Genomic DNA, 17,979 nt, shown 5'->3' with positions numbered 1-17,979 from the left:
ACGATATTCACAGCACTGTGTTAAGTGAATAGGCCGCAGGCATGATTAAGATACTGGTTTCGTTTTCTTTCTTTCTTTCTTTCTTTTTATTTAAAAAAATTTTTTTTAACGTTTATTTATTTTTGAGACAGAGAGAGACAGAGGATGAACGGGGGAAGGTCACAGAGAGAGGGAGACACAGAATCTGAAACAGGCTCCAGGCTCTGAGCAGTCAGCACAGAGCCCGATGCGGGGCTCGAACTCACGGACTGCGAGATCGTGACCTGAGCCGAAGTCGGACGCTTAACCGACTGAGCCACCCAGGCGCTCCCAGGTTTCATTTTCAAAGAGATCTGATTCGGAGATGAGAGGAAAATAATCTTTTAGTTTGTTTTATATGAAGTGTGTAGAAGTGTGGAAGAGAGATATGTGTGCTAAACCATGTGATCAGGCGTGAAGAAGATAGCCTGGCTGTGCACAAATGGCCTGTGTATTTGGACATCAGCAAAAGCTCCTTTCTTCCCTTTGCCAAGGAGTTGAACTCTCAGAATGCAAGTCTGAAATATTCTCTCGCTTTAAAATCTTTCAACGGTTTCTAGTCTTTCATTATCTTGTAATTGTATTCTTTTTTTTAAGTTTATTTATTTATTTTGAGAGAGAGAGAAAGCATGAGCTTGGGGAGGGGAGGGGAGAAAGAGAGAGTGAGAGAGAGAGAGAATCCCAAGCAGGCTCTGCACTCTCAGGTGAGCACCATGTAGGGCTCGAACCCGCAAACTGTGAGATGATGACCTCAGCCAGAGTCAGACTTAACCAACCGAGCCACCCAGGAGCCCCTCGTAACCTTATTCTTGCATTTATCTTTTAATTTGTCTCCATGTATATACATTGTTTTATGCTTTTATTTTTTATTTTTATTTTTAAAAAATATTTATTTTGAGAGAGAGGGAGAGCACAAGCAGAGGAGGAGCAGAGAGACAGAGGGAGAAGGAGAATCCCAAGCAGGCTTTACTCTGTCAGTGAAGAGCCTGACATGGGGCTGGATCTCACAAACCATGAGATCATGACCTGAGCCAAAATCAAGAGTTGGGTGCTTAACTGATTGAGCCACCCAGGCGTCCCACTTCATGCTTTTAACTTATCACACTATATATATTTATGAAGTCAATCTCTAATTTTAACTTTGTAGTTTAGTCCAAAATCAGAGAGTAAATCAAATTTAGAATTCACTTTCTTGTGAACTGAATAAATGAAGATAAACTGTGTCTGAATAGGGAAGGCTAAATATTGTAAAATGTTGACTTTCACAATCATTAGAAATTGATTAATATTCAATGCAATACTAAATAGTACCCAGTAAAACTAGGGAGATAATTAACTTCACAAAGGATTTTAAAGTTTTACCTGGAGTAAATAATAAACAGTATTGCAAAGAAAAGATGCAAACAGAGAAATGAGACAGACCAGCCATAATAGTTATTAAAAGCTGTATTTTATTAAGCTACACAAATTCAAAAATTTTACTTGTGAAGGAAACACACACAGGATTTCATCAACCCAAAGATCTGTCTAAAGCTAGCCCTTTATAGTCATGCCAATTCTCCCTTGCTTTACCATCCATAACCCCTGGAAACCACTAATTTGTTTTCCATTTCTATCATTTTGTCATTTCAGTAATGTTAGACAAAAGGAAACATGCACTATGACCTTTTGAAATTGGCTGTATTTTCATTCAGCGTAATATATATATTTTTTTAACGTTTATTTATTTTTGAGACAGAGAGAGACAGAGCATGAATGGGGGAGGGTCAGAGAGAGGGAGACACAGAATCTGAAACAGGCTCCGGGCTCTGAGCTGTCAGCACAGGGGCCCGATGTGGGGCTCGAACTCACGGACCGTGAGATCGTGACCTGAGCCGAAGTTGGCGCTCAACCGACTGAGCCACCCAGGCGCCCCTATTCAGCGTAATATTTTTGAGATCTATTCAAATTATTGTGTAAATCAGTAGTTTGTTCCATTTTATTGCTGAGTAGTATTCCACGGCATGAATGCACCACAGTTAATATAACCATTCATCTACTGATGGACATGTTGGATGTTTTCAATATTTGGAAACATTGCTTTCTTTACCCTACCTTCCTGTGGGTTATCTGAACACTTACTGGAATTCCATTTTGATTTATCTATAGTGTTTTGAGCGCATCTTTTTGTAGAGCTTTAATAGTGTTTTTAAAAATGTTATGGGGAATAGATACAGATTTCAGAAGGGAAATGTAACATTGATAAAGAACAAAAGAAATTGTAGATGTGTATACATCATAAATTTATTCCACATACAAATTTTATGTATTCCGATTCCTGTCTCCTGTTTCTCTATATTTTCTGCTGATCAGTCTTTGTTCTTCATTGTTAGAGAAGATCATCTGATGAGGTCCACAAGTTTCCATTTTTAAGCACTTCTGTGTTCAGATTCTAAACAGTAGAATAAAAGGTAAGAAAATTAGGGAAAGTCTGTCATCTACTAAAGGAATAATTTTCATATTTCAATCATAAATATTCAAATGTAATAAATTTTAATTACTTTCAATGATAGGGATGTTCTTGTCCCCCCCCTCCCCCCCCCCCACTAATTTTAGAATGGAAAACTGAAGGTCTCAAACCAAGTGTTATATTGTCAAAGATGAACACCGTTGACCAGCCTAAGGGAAAATCTTGTAGGTCCTATCTCTTATGCTGTGCTATATGGATGGTTACAGGGAAAAACTTCCTGACCTTAAATGGTATAAGTGCAGAAACATCCTAAAAATGTCATAGGTGACAAATATATCACCATTGGGTATACAATGTAAACTAAATATTAGATGATTTAGTTTTCATATATGGCAAATTCCTGGATTCATCTGCAAACAAGTACTCCCAGATTCAGAAATTATACTTTACATGCATGTTTTTCTTACTGAGAAATTTGATAATACATTTGAAACAGTTTGCTTCATAAATGCCACACCATGGACCTTTATAATATGATAAGAATAGACTCAAGCAACAGCCTTATGCGGACGACAGGTGCTTTTTTTTTTTTTTTTTCATGTTGGCACTAGATTTTACTGTTTATACTTTACCAGCACTGCAGGGGTCACTGTACTCTTCAATAGTGAATTCCTCTGAAACACAAAATGAGAAGACAGAAAGAGTGAAGATCTCCAGTAAACAGGCATCTGGGCAGTTACTTATAAATAAGCTGTAAACTAAGAACTTCTGTGCTAAACCATGTAGGATTGGTGGAGAGGGGAGGAAGAAGAAATTGGGCTTGGATACAGAATTCAGAGCCAGGTTTCACAAATGGAAGGCTGTCTTTCTTTGGACACCGGGTAGCCCTCTTCGCAGCCCTGCTCTTCTTATTGGAGCTGTACCTATCCAATGACCGCAGACTCACTTCTTCCTCCAGGGAAAGACTGCACAGTTTTGTTTCAGTGAAGGTGACCCTTTACCAGGTTAGTTCTTTCTTTTTAAGGTTCAGCATGTATGAATCCCACTTACCTGTCTCATAATAATCATAGGCTTTTACAGTAGCTGGTTTTAAATTGTTTACTTGGATGTCTTGTTCCACTGAGAAGGAGAAACTCAGGGTTTGATTGGTTAGCTGGAGAGACAGGAAAACCAAATTGGAATCCAAGATTAACTTAGTTACCAGTTACCATCCTCTCTTCCTACGATATCATCAAATCTTATGGTTACGCTATCCGTCTGTAACAAAACCTTTGGAGAGAATGGCATTTTGAGACTCAGTGACAGATACAGGAAGGACAAAAAAGATGATTCTATGGACAGTGAAATGTAGTAAGCTTGAACTTTGTTGACTGGTTCAGCCTCCTTCACCTGTGTGTCTGAAAAACATTATTATCTAGGATCTGGATTGGTGTGTTGGAACCTCTAGTAGTGTTCCCGGGTCTGGCAGAGTCTACAGAATCTCACCTCTTCAAAGTAAATCAGGACATGGTTGGTGCTCACTTCAGTCCTTTGAATCTGAGGCTTTTCTTGGAGCTGTTGATCAAGACCATAAGGCAGATATATGAGATGAGGAAATTCCAGGCTGAGAGTACTTTTCAGGTATTTATGATCCAATGGGCTGCTCAGAAACATCCAAATTGCTAATTGTGATTTCTTCAGGAATATAGTAATATGTATTAAGCCCTTTCTATATTATCTACCATTATTTATACCTCTGTATCTCTGTATCTATCTATTACCTACCTGTCAATCTGTCATCTAACTAATCTATCCATAACATATATATTTTCATAATATATGAGAGAGAATTATCCTTTACATATAAAAAGAAAAAGGGAGAGTATCACATTTCTCTCTCTCTCTCTCTCTCTGGCATCTTTTTCTATCATATACATGTGTATATATGTGATATATTTTCCCTTTTTAACATACACGATTGGAAGATAATTCAATACCTCTCCACATATCTAGATGTCTCCGGGCCTGCTGGAGCCTTATTCACCATGTCTAGGACTTACGTCTTATACCTGATACCACATAAGAGGGATGATTCACTATTAAAATGACGTAAGCACACTCTAGAGAAGTAAGTTTGAGGGAGTACCTCTTGAAAACTGAATCAGTAAAATAAAGTAAAACTGAATCGGTAAAATAAAATTGACAAGCACAAATGCCAGTATTTATCATGACTTTGATATCTGTAAGGGATATAGGGCTTACCCTTTTCACTGATGATTTCACAGGTATGAAGCCTGATATCATCTTCACGTCAACAATGGCCATGTTGGAGCTTGGTCGTTCTCCAGTGTAACTACAAAGTCAAGGCATCGGGAGAAGGCATTCAAACAAAATCCTTTGGAGTTTGTTCAAGACAGAAGTCTCCCCTTCTATTTCTGGTGTTTTCTATCCTTAACCACCACGCAGCTTCCCCATCTACTTTCTTTGCTTCTGCTATTGTTATTTGGAAAACCCACCATTATGAACTCACACTCCGCAGGCATGGCAACATCATGTTCTCAATGTTAAGGCTTTTCAGCAAGAGTGAAGAACATTTTCTCGCTAGTAAATATTGCAAGAATTACACATTCACAATGTGTGATCTTGGACAACGGAAGTTCCCCGCACAAGAAAATCGGTTTCTCAATATTCTACGAAAGGTCTTACCTACACAAGGATTTACCTAATGTTGATGTGAATCTGGAGTTTCCTGTGAGCTTCTACGCCATCACAATTCTTGGGGAGAGTATCAACCTTCAGAGCGAAGGGAACTTTCCCTTCTTTCTTGGGCAGGACATTATATCTCAGGGATGTCTAGAACAAATTTAAAAACATCCCTTATCTTTGCACTTTTAATAGTCTGTCTCTTCTAGATGATTCATATCTCTTCTTAGCCCACATGCCTTTTTCCATTTGGAGGTTCGTATCTAATTCTTGAGACTTTTCCCTTACGCCCTGGTAGTCTCACCTGGAGGTACACACATCCTGATCCTGACACGGTCGTGCTGTACTCCCCTGGAATCTCTGGCAACCTGATTTCCTGAAGCAACAGGCGATTGGCATTGTGTACTTGGAATTTTTCCGAGAAGGTCTCCGAAGACTTGACAGTGACTACAGCAGCTTTCTCCATTTTACTGAACGTTGCGGCTCCATATTTGGACAGGGCTTGAAGTGCTACCACTGTGTCCTGAAAAGAGATGGGGCAGAAATCACGGGAGAGAAGGTACCAAAATCATACTGGATGCAAATCATATCAACCCTACTCTCTCTCGGAGTTAGTGACAAACGCAGACCTGTTATTAATCATAAACTATTCTATGTCCTTGGTGGGGGGGGGGACATTAAAAAGTTTCCCCATTCAAGTAATTTACACTCAACACATGGAAATTTGACCCAGATATTTGACATAAAGCAGAGGCTTTCTCGATAATTTATAAATTTATATAATAATACATGTGTACACATTCGAAGAAAGGGGAAGAAATCGGAGCTAGATAGAGGAGACTGTGAAGAATGTTAGACATAAGAGTATGGATGAATTATGAGAAGGGTTTATATAGACAGAAGAGGGGCATCAGGGACTACCAGGGTGGGAAGACACAGAAAAAGGAGGGAGCCAATTCCAGAAAAAAGCAAAGGGATCAGCCCAAGCAGATAGGAGTCTTCGTGTTTACTGGGGGGAGGAAATGTTTTGAATAAAATATTAGATGATTCTAGTCTTTGGGTGAAAAAAAGATTTACTTTAACGAGGAAGTAATTTTATGAAATATTGCGTTAAAAAGATTGATCTATTTTACGGTTGGGGGTCCACTAAGGAGAGAAGATAAGAAAGACTGTACAAAGGGCAGCGCAGTAATGAATATATTAAGACAGGGGGCTGGAACCCTTCTGCTGATGGAGGAATGGAGAAAGTATGAATTAGAAATATTATCCAATTATCCAACTCCTAGAATATGGTTGTGTCTACATATGTAGTCAGGTATTTATTTTTCTTCCCAGGGCCTCTCCACAGACCTGAGTGGAGGAGAAGCCCCCATTGGGGTTTTGTTGCTTGGTGATCCATTTCACAATACGTGAAGCCACAGACAGATCTTCCGAAGATGGGGTAGGCCAAACAGTAAGATAGGCAAGGAGCAAGTAAGAGGTCATCTCCACTTCAACAGAAGGAGCCCGGGGTTGATAATAGAGCGACGGAACTTCTTGAACTTTCCCAGGACGCTGCCAGTGGATCGACTCATCTTTGAAAGGGAAAAGAGTATGATCTTCAACTTAAAGAATGACTTTTAAATCTGATTCATGAATATTCATTAGTGTTAGAGCTCACATAGTAGTGAGCCGGTGTAAAAATAGTAATCACCAATCAAGCAACGCTTTGCCAATTTACGTTTCCAGTAAATCACAGTTTTTTTTCTTTGTGTCTATTACATACTGGTGTGATATTAGAGGTCGGGCTGCAGAGTCTATAATGTGTGAACTGAAAAAAATATTCCATGTCACCTACAGAATTGAAGTGTTGGATCAATGATAATTATTTTTATCATCATTATAATAATATAATGTGATATATGTGATGTACTATAGTCATGGTAGGTTCTCTTCCTTCTTTTGATCACTGGTGATTCCGGAGGTAAATTCTACCTCCTTTCACCGTAGCAGCTCTTACCTTCTTTCACAGCATCTTTGTCCAGTGATTCAAGCAGCTCACTTCGCTTGGCCTGGTTTCCTGCTAGGGCAAAGGCATAAGCCAATAATGCTTTGGTGTAGACAAGATTTCCTTGGGCCTCTGACTCTGAGATGGATCTCCAGGCACTTTCCAGGCAGAATAGAGCGTTGCGGACAACAGGGTGCTAAAGCAGATGAAAAAAGATCTTTATCTAGCACAACCAGGCTAATGAACGGTCTCCAGGCTAACACCGGATTAATAGTCTCCATGTGTCACGTAACATCACGGTTCTGACCCGAGAATAATTTCCTCTGCGGCTTCCAAAAGTATCTAGTCTTTTATGTGCCAGTGAAAATATACCAAAATTAAATAACATAAAAACCACGACTCATTGTCCTCAGAGATTCATAATTTCATGATTTGTATTCCTTATATTTGTGAGACAGGATATAGGGACTGTGCTGGTACATACAGTGACAGGCAGTGGCATCTCCAGCAGAGCAATGGTGATGTAGGCAGAGAGCGTCACTTCGTCGTCTACCCCACCCTGTAAAGATCACAGGCAGAGATACTCAAACATTCCAATATTCATTAGCCGGAGTTGGCTAACTCTACTTTTCCCCTTGCTCACTTTTCACCAGAAAGCATCTTTTCTTGTGCAGTATGATTGATTTTCCCCTCTTTCTCTTCCACCCTAAAATTCTTAAATTGGTTCCAAATCACTCACCCTCACTCTTAGTAACATGCTGAGGCATTTCGCACACTATTTTAATTCCCTAAAAAAACTACTGATTTGTTGTCAGGTTGCAGAAGCTTTTAGAACCTACTGCCCTACCTCAAATCTATGTCACCGAGACTTGAGGAATCAGTAGGAGTATCTTTGTCCCTACATGTGACTATTTCCAGGGACCAGAACAAAATTAATGGCATCACCTTAATAGCATTGTTTAGCAGTGATCCGGAGCGTTGGAAACAACCATTTTCCTTCTGCTTCTGTGAGAGCCAAGTGAGGGCATCCGTGATGTGCGACTTCTCCACAAAAATGTACGACCGGGCTTGAGCAAAGGACTTGAGCACAAATGCAGTAAGCCTGTCCAGCACAGAAGAGACAGACATGAGGACCATCTCACGTTCAAAGCTCATTTTGGGCAACGGTTTTCAGACTTTGGTCTTCACAACTCAGTGGAAGCAACCATTGGGGGAATTGGTGGGGACAGGACACATGCACGCTAAATATTCTTTTGTTTGTGCAGCAACTATCTGAGTTCTTTCTTGAATCTCTCGACTTAACTGGTTTCTTCAGAGTTGATGAAGAACTTTCCACTTTTTTTTTCACTTTTTTTTTCGTGCACAATGTTTGCCTGACAATGCTGTCCATCACCCAAACTGCCATTTCCTAAATGATTCTTTATCACATCACAGTCCCTTTCTGTCCTTTCCCTCTTCCTTCCCTTAATACACAGTATAGAAGATTCTTTTACCATTCACATTACAATGCTTCCTGCCTTATATTTCCATTTTGGGGGATCTTTATTTTACTGTTTACTATTTACTTTATTTTACAGGTGAGTGTTCATACATGAATTGGTGAGATCACACGATAGTGATGACAGGCTTGTGGAGTTTTAAAGGATAGCGCATTCCATGAAACAACTCCAGGTATCAGAGAATCAATATTTCCAGAATTCCCAAATAGAATGAATCTGCAGTGAGCATATGGAAATAATTATCTTACCAAGTGTTTCCCTGACTTCTACTATCATAATCCCCAAAGGTGCTGTATGAACCATCTTTGTGCTTGTAATTCAACTGCCTTTGGTACCCTGAAAAGGAAGTATTCATAGGTTTAGGAAACAGCAGAAACATTGGAGAATTAATCAGTCTTTTCCTCAAAACTTGGTTAGGAATCTTAGGAAAACTACCGTTTTATCAAGATATCTCCAAGACTGGATAATGCCATTGAATTTTCTGGAGGTATAGTGGGACATTTGATTGGTTATCATGGCCAACGGTGATTTTTTAAAATCTTAACCAAGGAGAAACTGATTGGAGTTCAGTGAAAGAGCTATTTAGGGAATCAGTTAAGATTTCTCCTTTCGGGGTAATCTCTCACCACTGACAAGATAGCTGATGGCTTTGGACTTGATATCCTCCGTCAGCTGTCCTGTCTCATTCAGATAGTTCAGAACATAGATGTTAGGGACAAAAAGGACCATATTCTGCTCTCCACAACCATAGGGCATCCGGAGAAGATTCTGAAGATTTCGCATTGCAGAACCTAGTATGTCACCTGGGGAATGAGAACATAAAAAAAAATCCGAGGCACTCAGAGCTGGTCTATGTTGGGATAGGAAGATAGATTACTAGCAAAGTGTGAGGTCAAATCACTTATGGAGAGAAGGACAGGAAAGCATAAGAGGCGAAGAAAAACAAGAAATAGAAAGGATAGAGAAAAGTGGGAAAAATAAAGTCAGTGGTTCAAGGATGGAAAAAACTGAATGGCAGGAGCCATCTTTTCTGATGAACAACTTGTCCGGTAAAAACCGACTTTCAGGATGCCTCACCACCTAGTCAGTCTCTTGAAGATGAGGGCACCGAGAGGTGACCCTTGGTACTTTTTAGAGTGTGTCAAGGTAGCACAACATCTGTTCAGCCCCCTTCTGACTAATACCCAATGTGATTCTTAGCTTAGCACTCTTTCTCTCAAACGAATGCCTACAGCCAATGTCTTAATTGTGGATAGTGAGGCTGCGTGCACGAGAATAGTGAGATGGAAAATTGTTTGCCTCGGGCTGGCAGACTCACCCAAAACCGAATATGTCGCCCTGGCAGATCCTTCAACCACATCTGAAGGAACTTTGAGTGACAGCTTTTCAGACACTCCAGTTTCTAATGAAAGAAGACAAATATGTATAAGGGAGGGACAACAAGAGAGCAATGTCCTACTTTTGTTTCAAGTTCTTCCCCTTTTTGATCAAATTCCCACCTGTCCTTTCTCTGGATCACTGTATAATTTCTTTGATGCCGTCCAAGTTTCTCCTAAAGTCATGGTTCATCTCGCAGTGAAGTCCGTATTAACATATGTCTGTGCTAAATTTGTACCGATTTCCTTCTGAGCACATGCCTTATGTTATGACTATTTTCTTCCCCTAACTGCTTATGCTGATATATATGATGAGTGTTTTTTTAAAAATACCTCCATTCCATAAATATGCATTAAGTGCACGTAATATACTGGCTTCTGCTTCAAGTGCAATGATATAACAATTTTCAAAAAAAAAAAAAATTCCTGACTTCCCAGAGTTTTCATTTTAATGGGAGTAGTCAGATAACAAACAAATATTTAGTATGATAGGCGTTAAGAAGTTCTATAGTGGGGCGCCTGGGTGGCTCAGTCGGTTGAGTGTCCGACTTCGGCTCAGGTCGCGATCTCGCGGTCCGTGAGTTCGAGCCCTGCGTCAGGCTCTGGGCTGATGGCTCAGAGCCTGGAGCCTGCTTCCGATTCTGTGTCTCCCTCTCTCTCTGCCCCTCCCCTGTTCATGCTCTGTCTCTCTCTGTCTCAAAAATAAATAAATGTTAAAAAAAAAATTAAAAAAAAAAGAAGTTCTATAGAGAAAATTAAAGCAGAATGTTTATATGGGACAGCTGGTAAGACAAAGCAAAGACAAAGCTGGTGTGAAGTAAGCTCCTCTCTTCAATAAAATCATAGGTGACCGGAGATTTGAAGGATGTCAAGGGATATGATTTACACATATCTGGGGGAAGAGACTTTAGGGAAAAGGAACAAAAAGCGAAAAGACTCGAGAGATTAGAGTATGCTGGCTGTGTTCCAAGACCAGACTGGGAGTCCACTGTGCCCAGAGGAGGGTGAGTGAGGGAGAGAGTCACAGGGTATGAAGTCATGGCAATCGTGAGGGTTTGGAGGGGACATTGGAGGATTAGGCTGTAACTTTCGGGGACATGGGAAATTCTCGGAAGGTCTGAACAGACGGGGCACATGATCTGAAGTGTGCTTTAAATAATCCCTCCTGCGGTCAGGGATCAAGGGCAGGTGGCCAGGCAACCGGTTAGGAGGTTATTGAGATGATCCAGGAGAGAAAAGACTAGAGTAGAAGTGCACATGGAGATAAGTAAGAAGATTCTGGATAAAATGTCAAGGTGGAGCCGATCATAGTTGAAAACAGATTGGGTGTGGAATGTAAGGAAGTAATGGTGAAGGATGACTATGAAATTTTTCCTTCAGGCAAGTAGAAGAGTGGGATTTTTATCATCTGAGATGGATTTAAAAAAAATGGCAAGAGGAGCAGGTTTGTGGGAACCAGGAGAAGTGTAGTTTTGAACATGCTGGTTTTGAAATACCTATGAGTCCACAGGCCCGTCAGTGGAGTTGATAAGTGGGCAGCTGAATACACGAGTCTGAATTAAGAAAGCAGTGTGGACCCAAGTTGTACACTTTGCTGTCTCCAGTGCAAAGCTGGAGTTATTCAAGTTATTCAAGTTCTGGGACTGAATGAGATTATCAAGGGATGCTCACCTACAGGAGAGATCTGCACATGGAGCACTGTTCTCAAGATGATTCTAGATGGTGCAGAGTCGAACATTTTCATGGTAATTTTTATATCGTTTTGTTGATAGTGTTAGTAAAATATTGGTTTTCTATATATGCTAGTGACCTGAAGTTCTTCAAATGACTTACATGAGTAAGTTAAATTTGAGTACATTTAAGCTAGTCATTGAATAACGACTACTCTTGCCACACAGGTATTTCAATACTTTGAAAATTATTTAGGGAGAAGTTTGATAAACGCAGGTGCATTGGAAAGGATCCTGTTCTGCGGTCATCAGCTTTGGTTCTCCTTATTAGCCGGAAGCTTTTAGGTAAGTCTTTTAACTTCTTTGAGTCTTCATCTGGAAAAGACCGTTCTGAATCAAATGCCCTGAGGTTTGCCCTTGGGAGAGCATGCTATATTTTTTCTCCAGAGGAAACCATACCGCATATGGCATTCTACAACTCTACACTTGGGCGCGAGTGGCTGAACTTGAGAATTTTGTCTACTTTTGACCCTTACCTGATGCACAGAGGAGTGTGTTGAAAGTTTCCTCCTGTTCTATTCCTTCAGGCTTTTCGTTGGAAAAAAAAAAAAAGTGAAAAAGTAAAGTCATACTGAGTGTAGAAGAAAAAAAAAACCCAATTACTCTAAAGGAGAGGAGAAAATGTTAGTAAGACACTGAGTTGCAGATCCATTTCTATTCTTGGGAACGAAATGGCACTCACATACATAGTAGGTAATGCTATATAATATAATAAGGGCTCTGAGACTCAGGAAGTTTACCCACATACCTCAACTAATAAGGGCTTGACTACAGTGTCCTTCTGCCCAACCACCGGGACTGTAGGCACCTCGTTGCCACACAATTCTTCAGACTGCAGGGCCTCCACGGTAGCTGTGAAATTCACCTTGCCTGGAAAATAAGATCCTTAAGGAGTTAAACAGTGATTCCATATTGAATGGTTTCTCTTTTTAAGTTTCTCCAGGAGATATGATGGTTTTCTTTCAGTGCATCATGGTTGAAGGAGGAGGGAAAAACCCCACGTATCCGGGTCAGGGTCAGGGTGGAAAGCAAATCACTACAACGCAGGAAGTGGGAGTTGCCAACAACCTTATCACTCACCCAGTGACTTTGGAGTCACAGTCCAGGACACCGTTTTCTGCCTGCTTCCACAGACGCAGTGATTGGCTTCATTCTTTCTCACTAGGTCGGCTGAGTTGTCAGGGAAGGCTTCTAGCTGCACACTGACCTGAATGCCATACCCGCCCACAAGTGTGAGAAAGAACACAGGGGGGGAAAAAAAAAGAAGGAATCAGGTGGAAATAATATCTGAATTTAGGAATACACAGAAAATATAGAACCCCAAGCAAATATAACGTTACCACCTTGGACGGGCCAGGTAGCTTTGCTCTTAGCACCTATTCCATTCCAAAATTAGCCTACATCATTATTCAACTATGATTTGCCGGGGGATTATGTAGGAGACCGGGATAATGAGTGGCGACTGGGTGCCTTCCTTGTACTCTTGCTTGCTCCCAGAGAAGGGCCCTTACCCGAATGCAGTGGGACAAATAATTGAACACGGTGGCTTTGAGGGTAAAGTCTTCTCCTCGAACCACAGAGTAGGGGAGAGTGAGTTCCACGAAGAAGGGCTGGAACACTTGAAGAGAGATGATGGGGGAGAGACCCAGCCCTGTGTTTCCAGACAAGCAGAGTGCATGGGCCTTCCACTCAGTGATGGTGTCAGGGACCTTCACTGCCAACTCACTTCTACCTGATAAACTGGAGAAGGAAAAAAGAGGAACACTGTGAGTCAACACATTTTTTAACACGGGCCATAGCTGATTCTAGAGCGGGGTATCTTAGTAACCCAGTGTGGCCAATGCCAAACTTGGGACTCCTCAGGAGGTCTCTGGAAGTTTTTCTTTTCTTTTTAGAGGCAAGGGTAGCTTCCCACTTTCCATTGTTTTAGATATCTCAGGATGAAATTAGAAAAAAATTCCCATTGCTGATCTACGAGGTCAATGAACTATGAGCCTAAATGTTTACCGGAAAGAAATGGAACAGCACTGCAAGGCTCAGGAACCAATGCTAACACCAGAATCAAAGAGGAGGAGTCACATCTTTTCCTAAACTAAATTCTGGGCAACACACAACTTACTCGAGGGGTACCAAGTCCCAGATCCAGGTCTCAGGGAAGTACTTTCGGATTGTCTCTTTCCTGGGACGTTCTACCATGGCTGGAACATTCTCATTCATTGTTATTGATTGAACTCTTCCTCCAACACCAGGTGCTACTTGTGGTAAGACTTGTGGAAGGGCTGTGGAAAGACAATATGAAGGGCCCAACATAAACCTCATTTTTATCATGAATTTCTTCGCGTTGCCTAGTTTCTCAAGCAGAATAAGGTCATTTGCTCAGGGAATGTTCATTATCAGAGCAATTTAACCTATCAGCTTGTTACTTTGTTCACTTACTTATTTGTTCTCTAGGAAAGCTAATCCTATCTCCTTCAAAGGGTCTGGAGGTAAATGTATTTTTCTCCAGAAATGAAAACAAATGTAGCTCTCTGTGGATTATTCAACTAGCAAAGGGAAGAATAACACACCAAATAGTGCCTTTACACTGAAAGGATGATCACGTGTTCTCCACTTGCAGTGAGAACTGAATGAGAAGAATGAGTAGGAGCTACAGAAAGGATTTAAGAAACGCTTTTTTCCTTGACAGTGAATGAGATAGGGACACAAACACTAGAATACAGTAGAGGATGTTATAGACCCCAGAAACTCAATAAAGGACAGAAAATGAACTTTTGAGTGACCAGAAACGACTTTACCAAAGTAGAATTCTAGATGATCATTGAAAGATGAGAAACAAAGGAGAATCGAGGAGATATTTGAAGGAAAGGGCTCTAAAAGTATGTACACAGAGGTCAGAAGGGATGCTCCACAGGGAAAAGGGAGTGAGATGTCTATTTTGAGGGTTTGTTGAGTAAACAGTAGGTGTAGTTATATAATGAAGTACCAGGAAGATTAGGACAAATAAAGTAGATCTGTTAATGTAGGAGTTAGCTTGATTTAAATAAAAGTGACACTCTAGAGATTAGAAGATCTAAAGATCACAGGTGTAAATATATAAATATAAATATGATATATATTTTACATACACATAAAATAATATAGTGGAACATGCCTTTTTAAAGCCTTAAGTACAATAATTCTATGAATTCTGGAAATGGTGACCATCTATGGGAAATAAGTGACATGATAAGAGCAACGTTTAAGGGTGAGAGTGCCCTTCACAGTATCCAGGATAGACTGACGTGAAGAAGGACCGGAGGCAAGAAAAGTAAATTAGGGTGGTTTGTAAGTAATTTCGTTATGAAATAATGAGGCACAAGAATAAGGTGGTATAACTGAGAAGGAAAAGGAAAGAATGGGTAGGTGACAAATACAAATGCAAAGTTTGCATAGAGTCTTACAGAATATTTGGGGTAAGAATGTAATGACACTACTCTGTTTTTAGGTTTTCTGGATCATTCTATGAGCATATTTTCTCTTATGTCTGGAAAGAAAATACACACTTGGTATTAAGAGGGATAAGAAAATAAAATAATAGTGCTTTTCAATTATTATTATTATTATCATTATTATTTTTTAGGTTTATTTCTTTATCTTGAGAGGGGTTGGGTGGCAGAGAGAGAGGGAGAGAGAGAGGAGAGAATCCCAAGCAAGCTCTGTACCGTCAGTGCAGAGCCCGATGCAGGGCTCAAACTTACGAACCGCGAGATCATCAACTGAGCTGAAATCAAGAGTCAGAAGCTTAACTGACTGAGCCACCCAGTCACCCCTCTTTTCAATTATCTTTTTAAACATATACTATTCATGGCAACATGATTATATTTTTTCATTTATGCTCACAACACATGCTTAGTAACTTTGATGTTGTCATTCTGATTTCAGATTTGAAGAAGTTGAGCCTTAGTCTGTGAATTTGGAAAGTCCTATATGACCTACCACACAGATAAGAACATGTCCCTTGGCCCTTAGCACACTGCTTTTTTCACTATACAGAATTTTCTTTCTGTTGAGGGAATATTCTGATTTGCTCCTCTGTTGCCAACTAGAACTTTATTCTTTGTCTTCTTAGGTAAATAATGTCTACTGTAGTCAAGTCCGTGTTTATTTTATTTTTAAGGAACACTTTATACTAGAACATTTCTTATTAGAAAGTAGGACTAGTGGATATACAAATGCGTAGAGAAAACTTTCTCTAGACGTGACAGCAATAGAAAAGAATACTCAGCATCTTTTCAAATTTTCCTCTTTGCCAGGTATATTTGAAACACGCAAGGAGACCAGTAGTCTAACTGCCAAAAGTTGGGCTATTCTATTTCATTCAACATATCAAAGTCACTTTGATTTTCATAAAAAGATGACAGAGACAATTAATGTCCATACGATCTTTCACATTTCTCAGCCTTCCTTGCAGGAAGGGCAGATATCCCACTTCCACAGCAGGACAAAATAATCATTTCCCTCCTTTCCCATGGTAATGGTCTTGGATGGCACATGGGAAATGGAGTCACAAGATGAAAGTAGAAAGGGTACCCCTAACTCACTGATTGGGGGGGGAGCCGTTCTGGACAGCTACTGGATGCATATGCAGTTTTGTGTGAGCGAACAAAGAAAAGCAAATGTTATCATCTTAGTTGCTGAGCTGTGGGAGTTTGGTTGTTATTGCAGTAAAATCTGTCTTATGCTCATTGAGGTGTTGAACCCACACTGGATAAGGAGGATTTGAAATTGCAAGACTACTGCAGGCTAGGACAAAAAAGCAGTCAACTTTGATTTCAGAGACAGAGTAAAAAAATGAAACGATAATTGCTTTAAAAATTGTTTCTTTTTGGAGGGGAGGGGGTGTTATTTGAAGAAAACTCACCAAGAAGTCGCTGCAGATTCACAAGAGTCACAAGATTCAATACTCAGAAAAATAACTTTTCATCCCACCCCACCCCAGCAAAACATCATTTTTCCCCCTATTATCCTAGCAGGCAAAGGTATCTCCCCCTTACCGTCTTCATAGGCTATAGGATATGGTGGAGGCAGCCAACAAAAAGATGGACTGTGGAGTTTTGAGTTGGTAAAAATATTTAATCCTGCAGACTGGAAGAAAATGGATTATTAAAGCATATTGGCAATCCAATCCTGAGAATGGGATCTTTTCTTACATTTGTACTGTAGGGGTCAAGAGCAGGCTGCCCAAAGCGAATATAGCATATTGATTATTATTTTTTTTTTTTAATTTTTTTCAACGTTTTTAAATTTATTTTTGGGACAGAGAGAGACAGAGCATGAACGGGGGAGGGGCAGAGAGAGAGGGAGACACAGAATCGGAAACAGGCTCCAGGCTCCGAGCCATCAGCCCAGAGCCTGACGCGGGGCTCGAACTCACGGACCGCGAGATCGTGACCTGGTTGAAGTCGGACGCTTAACCGACTGCGCCACCCAGGCGCCCCCATATTGATTATTTTGAATTGAGGCTAGTTGGGAAACATTTGGTTCAAGGACACTCAATCCCTCCTCTGTCTTCCTCACAGCAGTAAATAAATCTCCCACATGAAAGGCACCCTTTCATGGAAAGGGTAAGGAAAATAAAAATCCTTATCACCAGAGATAGGAACTTTAAAGCCAAGAATGTTGTAGAAACAAACCCCGTTATTATTTTTTTTTAATCTATGACCTCAGCCCAAATTCCATTTAGAATTCTAAAGCTCTCGAACATGTTTTCTTTATCCTGTCAGTTTCCCACAAATTTGTCTTCTCTTTGGCTAAAAAGTACAAAAGCTTCCTGTTTGTTCATTTCTTTAGGTCTCAATTTCATTATTGGGCCCCCAGAGCATGTAATAAAACCGTTTTTCTCTCCTGTTAATCTGTCTCCTGGAAATCTAATTCTTAGTCCAGCCGGAACACCCTGAGGCGCAAAGGAGGAATTTTTCCTTCCCTACATGATGACACTTTCATTATTATCATGCATATAGCCCATAGGATCATCATGAAAGTGCCACACAAAAAGGAAGACAGCTATTTTATAAATATGAAAACAGAGTCACAGACAGTCCAGTTCATCCAGTTAGTGACTAGGAGTTGGGATTAGAACCCTGATTCTACTGATTCCTATTTCTGAATTTTGTTGCTATATGCTGATGCCTCTTTAATTATCTTTTGCATCCAAGAAACTATTTGCACCTGTATGTTTATCTTCCCTTCCTTTTCTCCA

General features: G+C 40.3%; 1 protein-coding gene across 1 annotated transcript in view; it reads right to left on the bottom strand.

The window, feature by feature from the left end:
* Positions 1-2,283: 2,283 nt before the first annotated feature.
* LOC131520040 (pregnancy zone protein-like) overlaps positions 2,284-17,979 on the bottom strand; it is a 45,450-nt gene continuing 29,754 nt past the window's right edge. The window contains exons 17-36 of the mRNA XM_058743749.1: positions 16,775-16,865; positions 13,861-14,020; positions 13,253-13,481; positions 12,822-12,948; positions 12,490-12,611; positions 12,218-12,269; positions 9,954-10,037; positions 9,262-9,438; positions 8,884-8,971; positions 8,082-8,238; positions 7,621-7,695; positions 7,149-7,332; positions 6,500-6,723; positions 5,454-5,672; positions 5,169-5,299; positions 4,709-4,799; positions 3,953-4,021; positions 3,518-3,620; positions 3,100-3,141; positions 2,284-2,449 (exon numbers count right to left, since the gene is read on the bottom strand). Coding sequence (XP_058599732.1) covers positions 2,427-2,449; positions 3,100-3,141; positions 3,518-3,620; positions 3,953-4,021; positions 4,709-4,799; positions 5,169-5,299; positions 5,454-5,672; positions 6,500-6,723; positions 7,149-7,332; positions 7,621-7,695; positions 8,082-8,238; positions 8,884-8,971; positions 9,262-9,438; positions 9,954-10,037; positions 12,218-12,269; positions 12,490-12,611; positions 12,822-12,948; positions 13,253-13,481; positions 13,861-14,020; positions 16,775-16,865 — 2,448 coding nt within the window. The 3' untranslated portion in view covers positions 2,284-2,426. The remainder of the gene's footprint in view (positions 2,450-3,099; positions 3,142-3,517; positions 3,621-3,952; positions 4,022-4,708; positions 4,800-5,168; positions 5,300-5,453; positions 5,673-6,499; positions 6,724-7,148; positions 7,333-7,620; positions 7,696-8,081; positions 8,239-8,883; positions 8,972-9,261; positions 9,439-9,953; positions 10,038-12,217; positions 12,270-12,489; positions 12,612-12,821; positions 12,949-13,252; positions 13,482-13,860; positions 14,021-16,774; positions 16,866-17,979) is intronic.

Source organism: Neofelis nebulosa, chromosome 8, assembly GCF_028018385.1.
Source record: "Neofelis nebulosa isolate mNeoNeb1 chromosome 8, mNeoNeb1.pri, whole genome shotgun sequence".
Lineage (NCBI taxonomy): Eukaryota > Metazoa > Chordata > Mammalia > Carnivora > Felidae > Neofelis > Neofelis nebulosa.
This window is presented reverse-complemented; position numbering and strand designations above follow the sequence as displayed.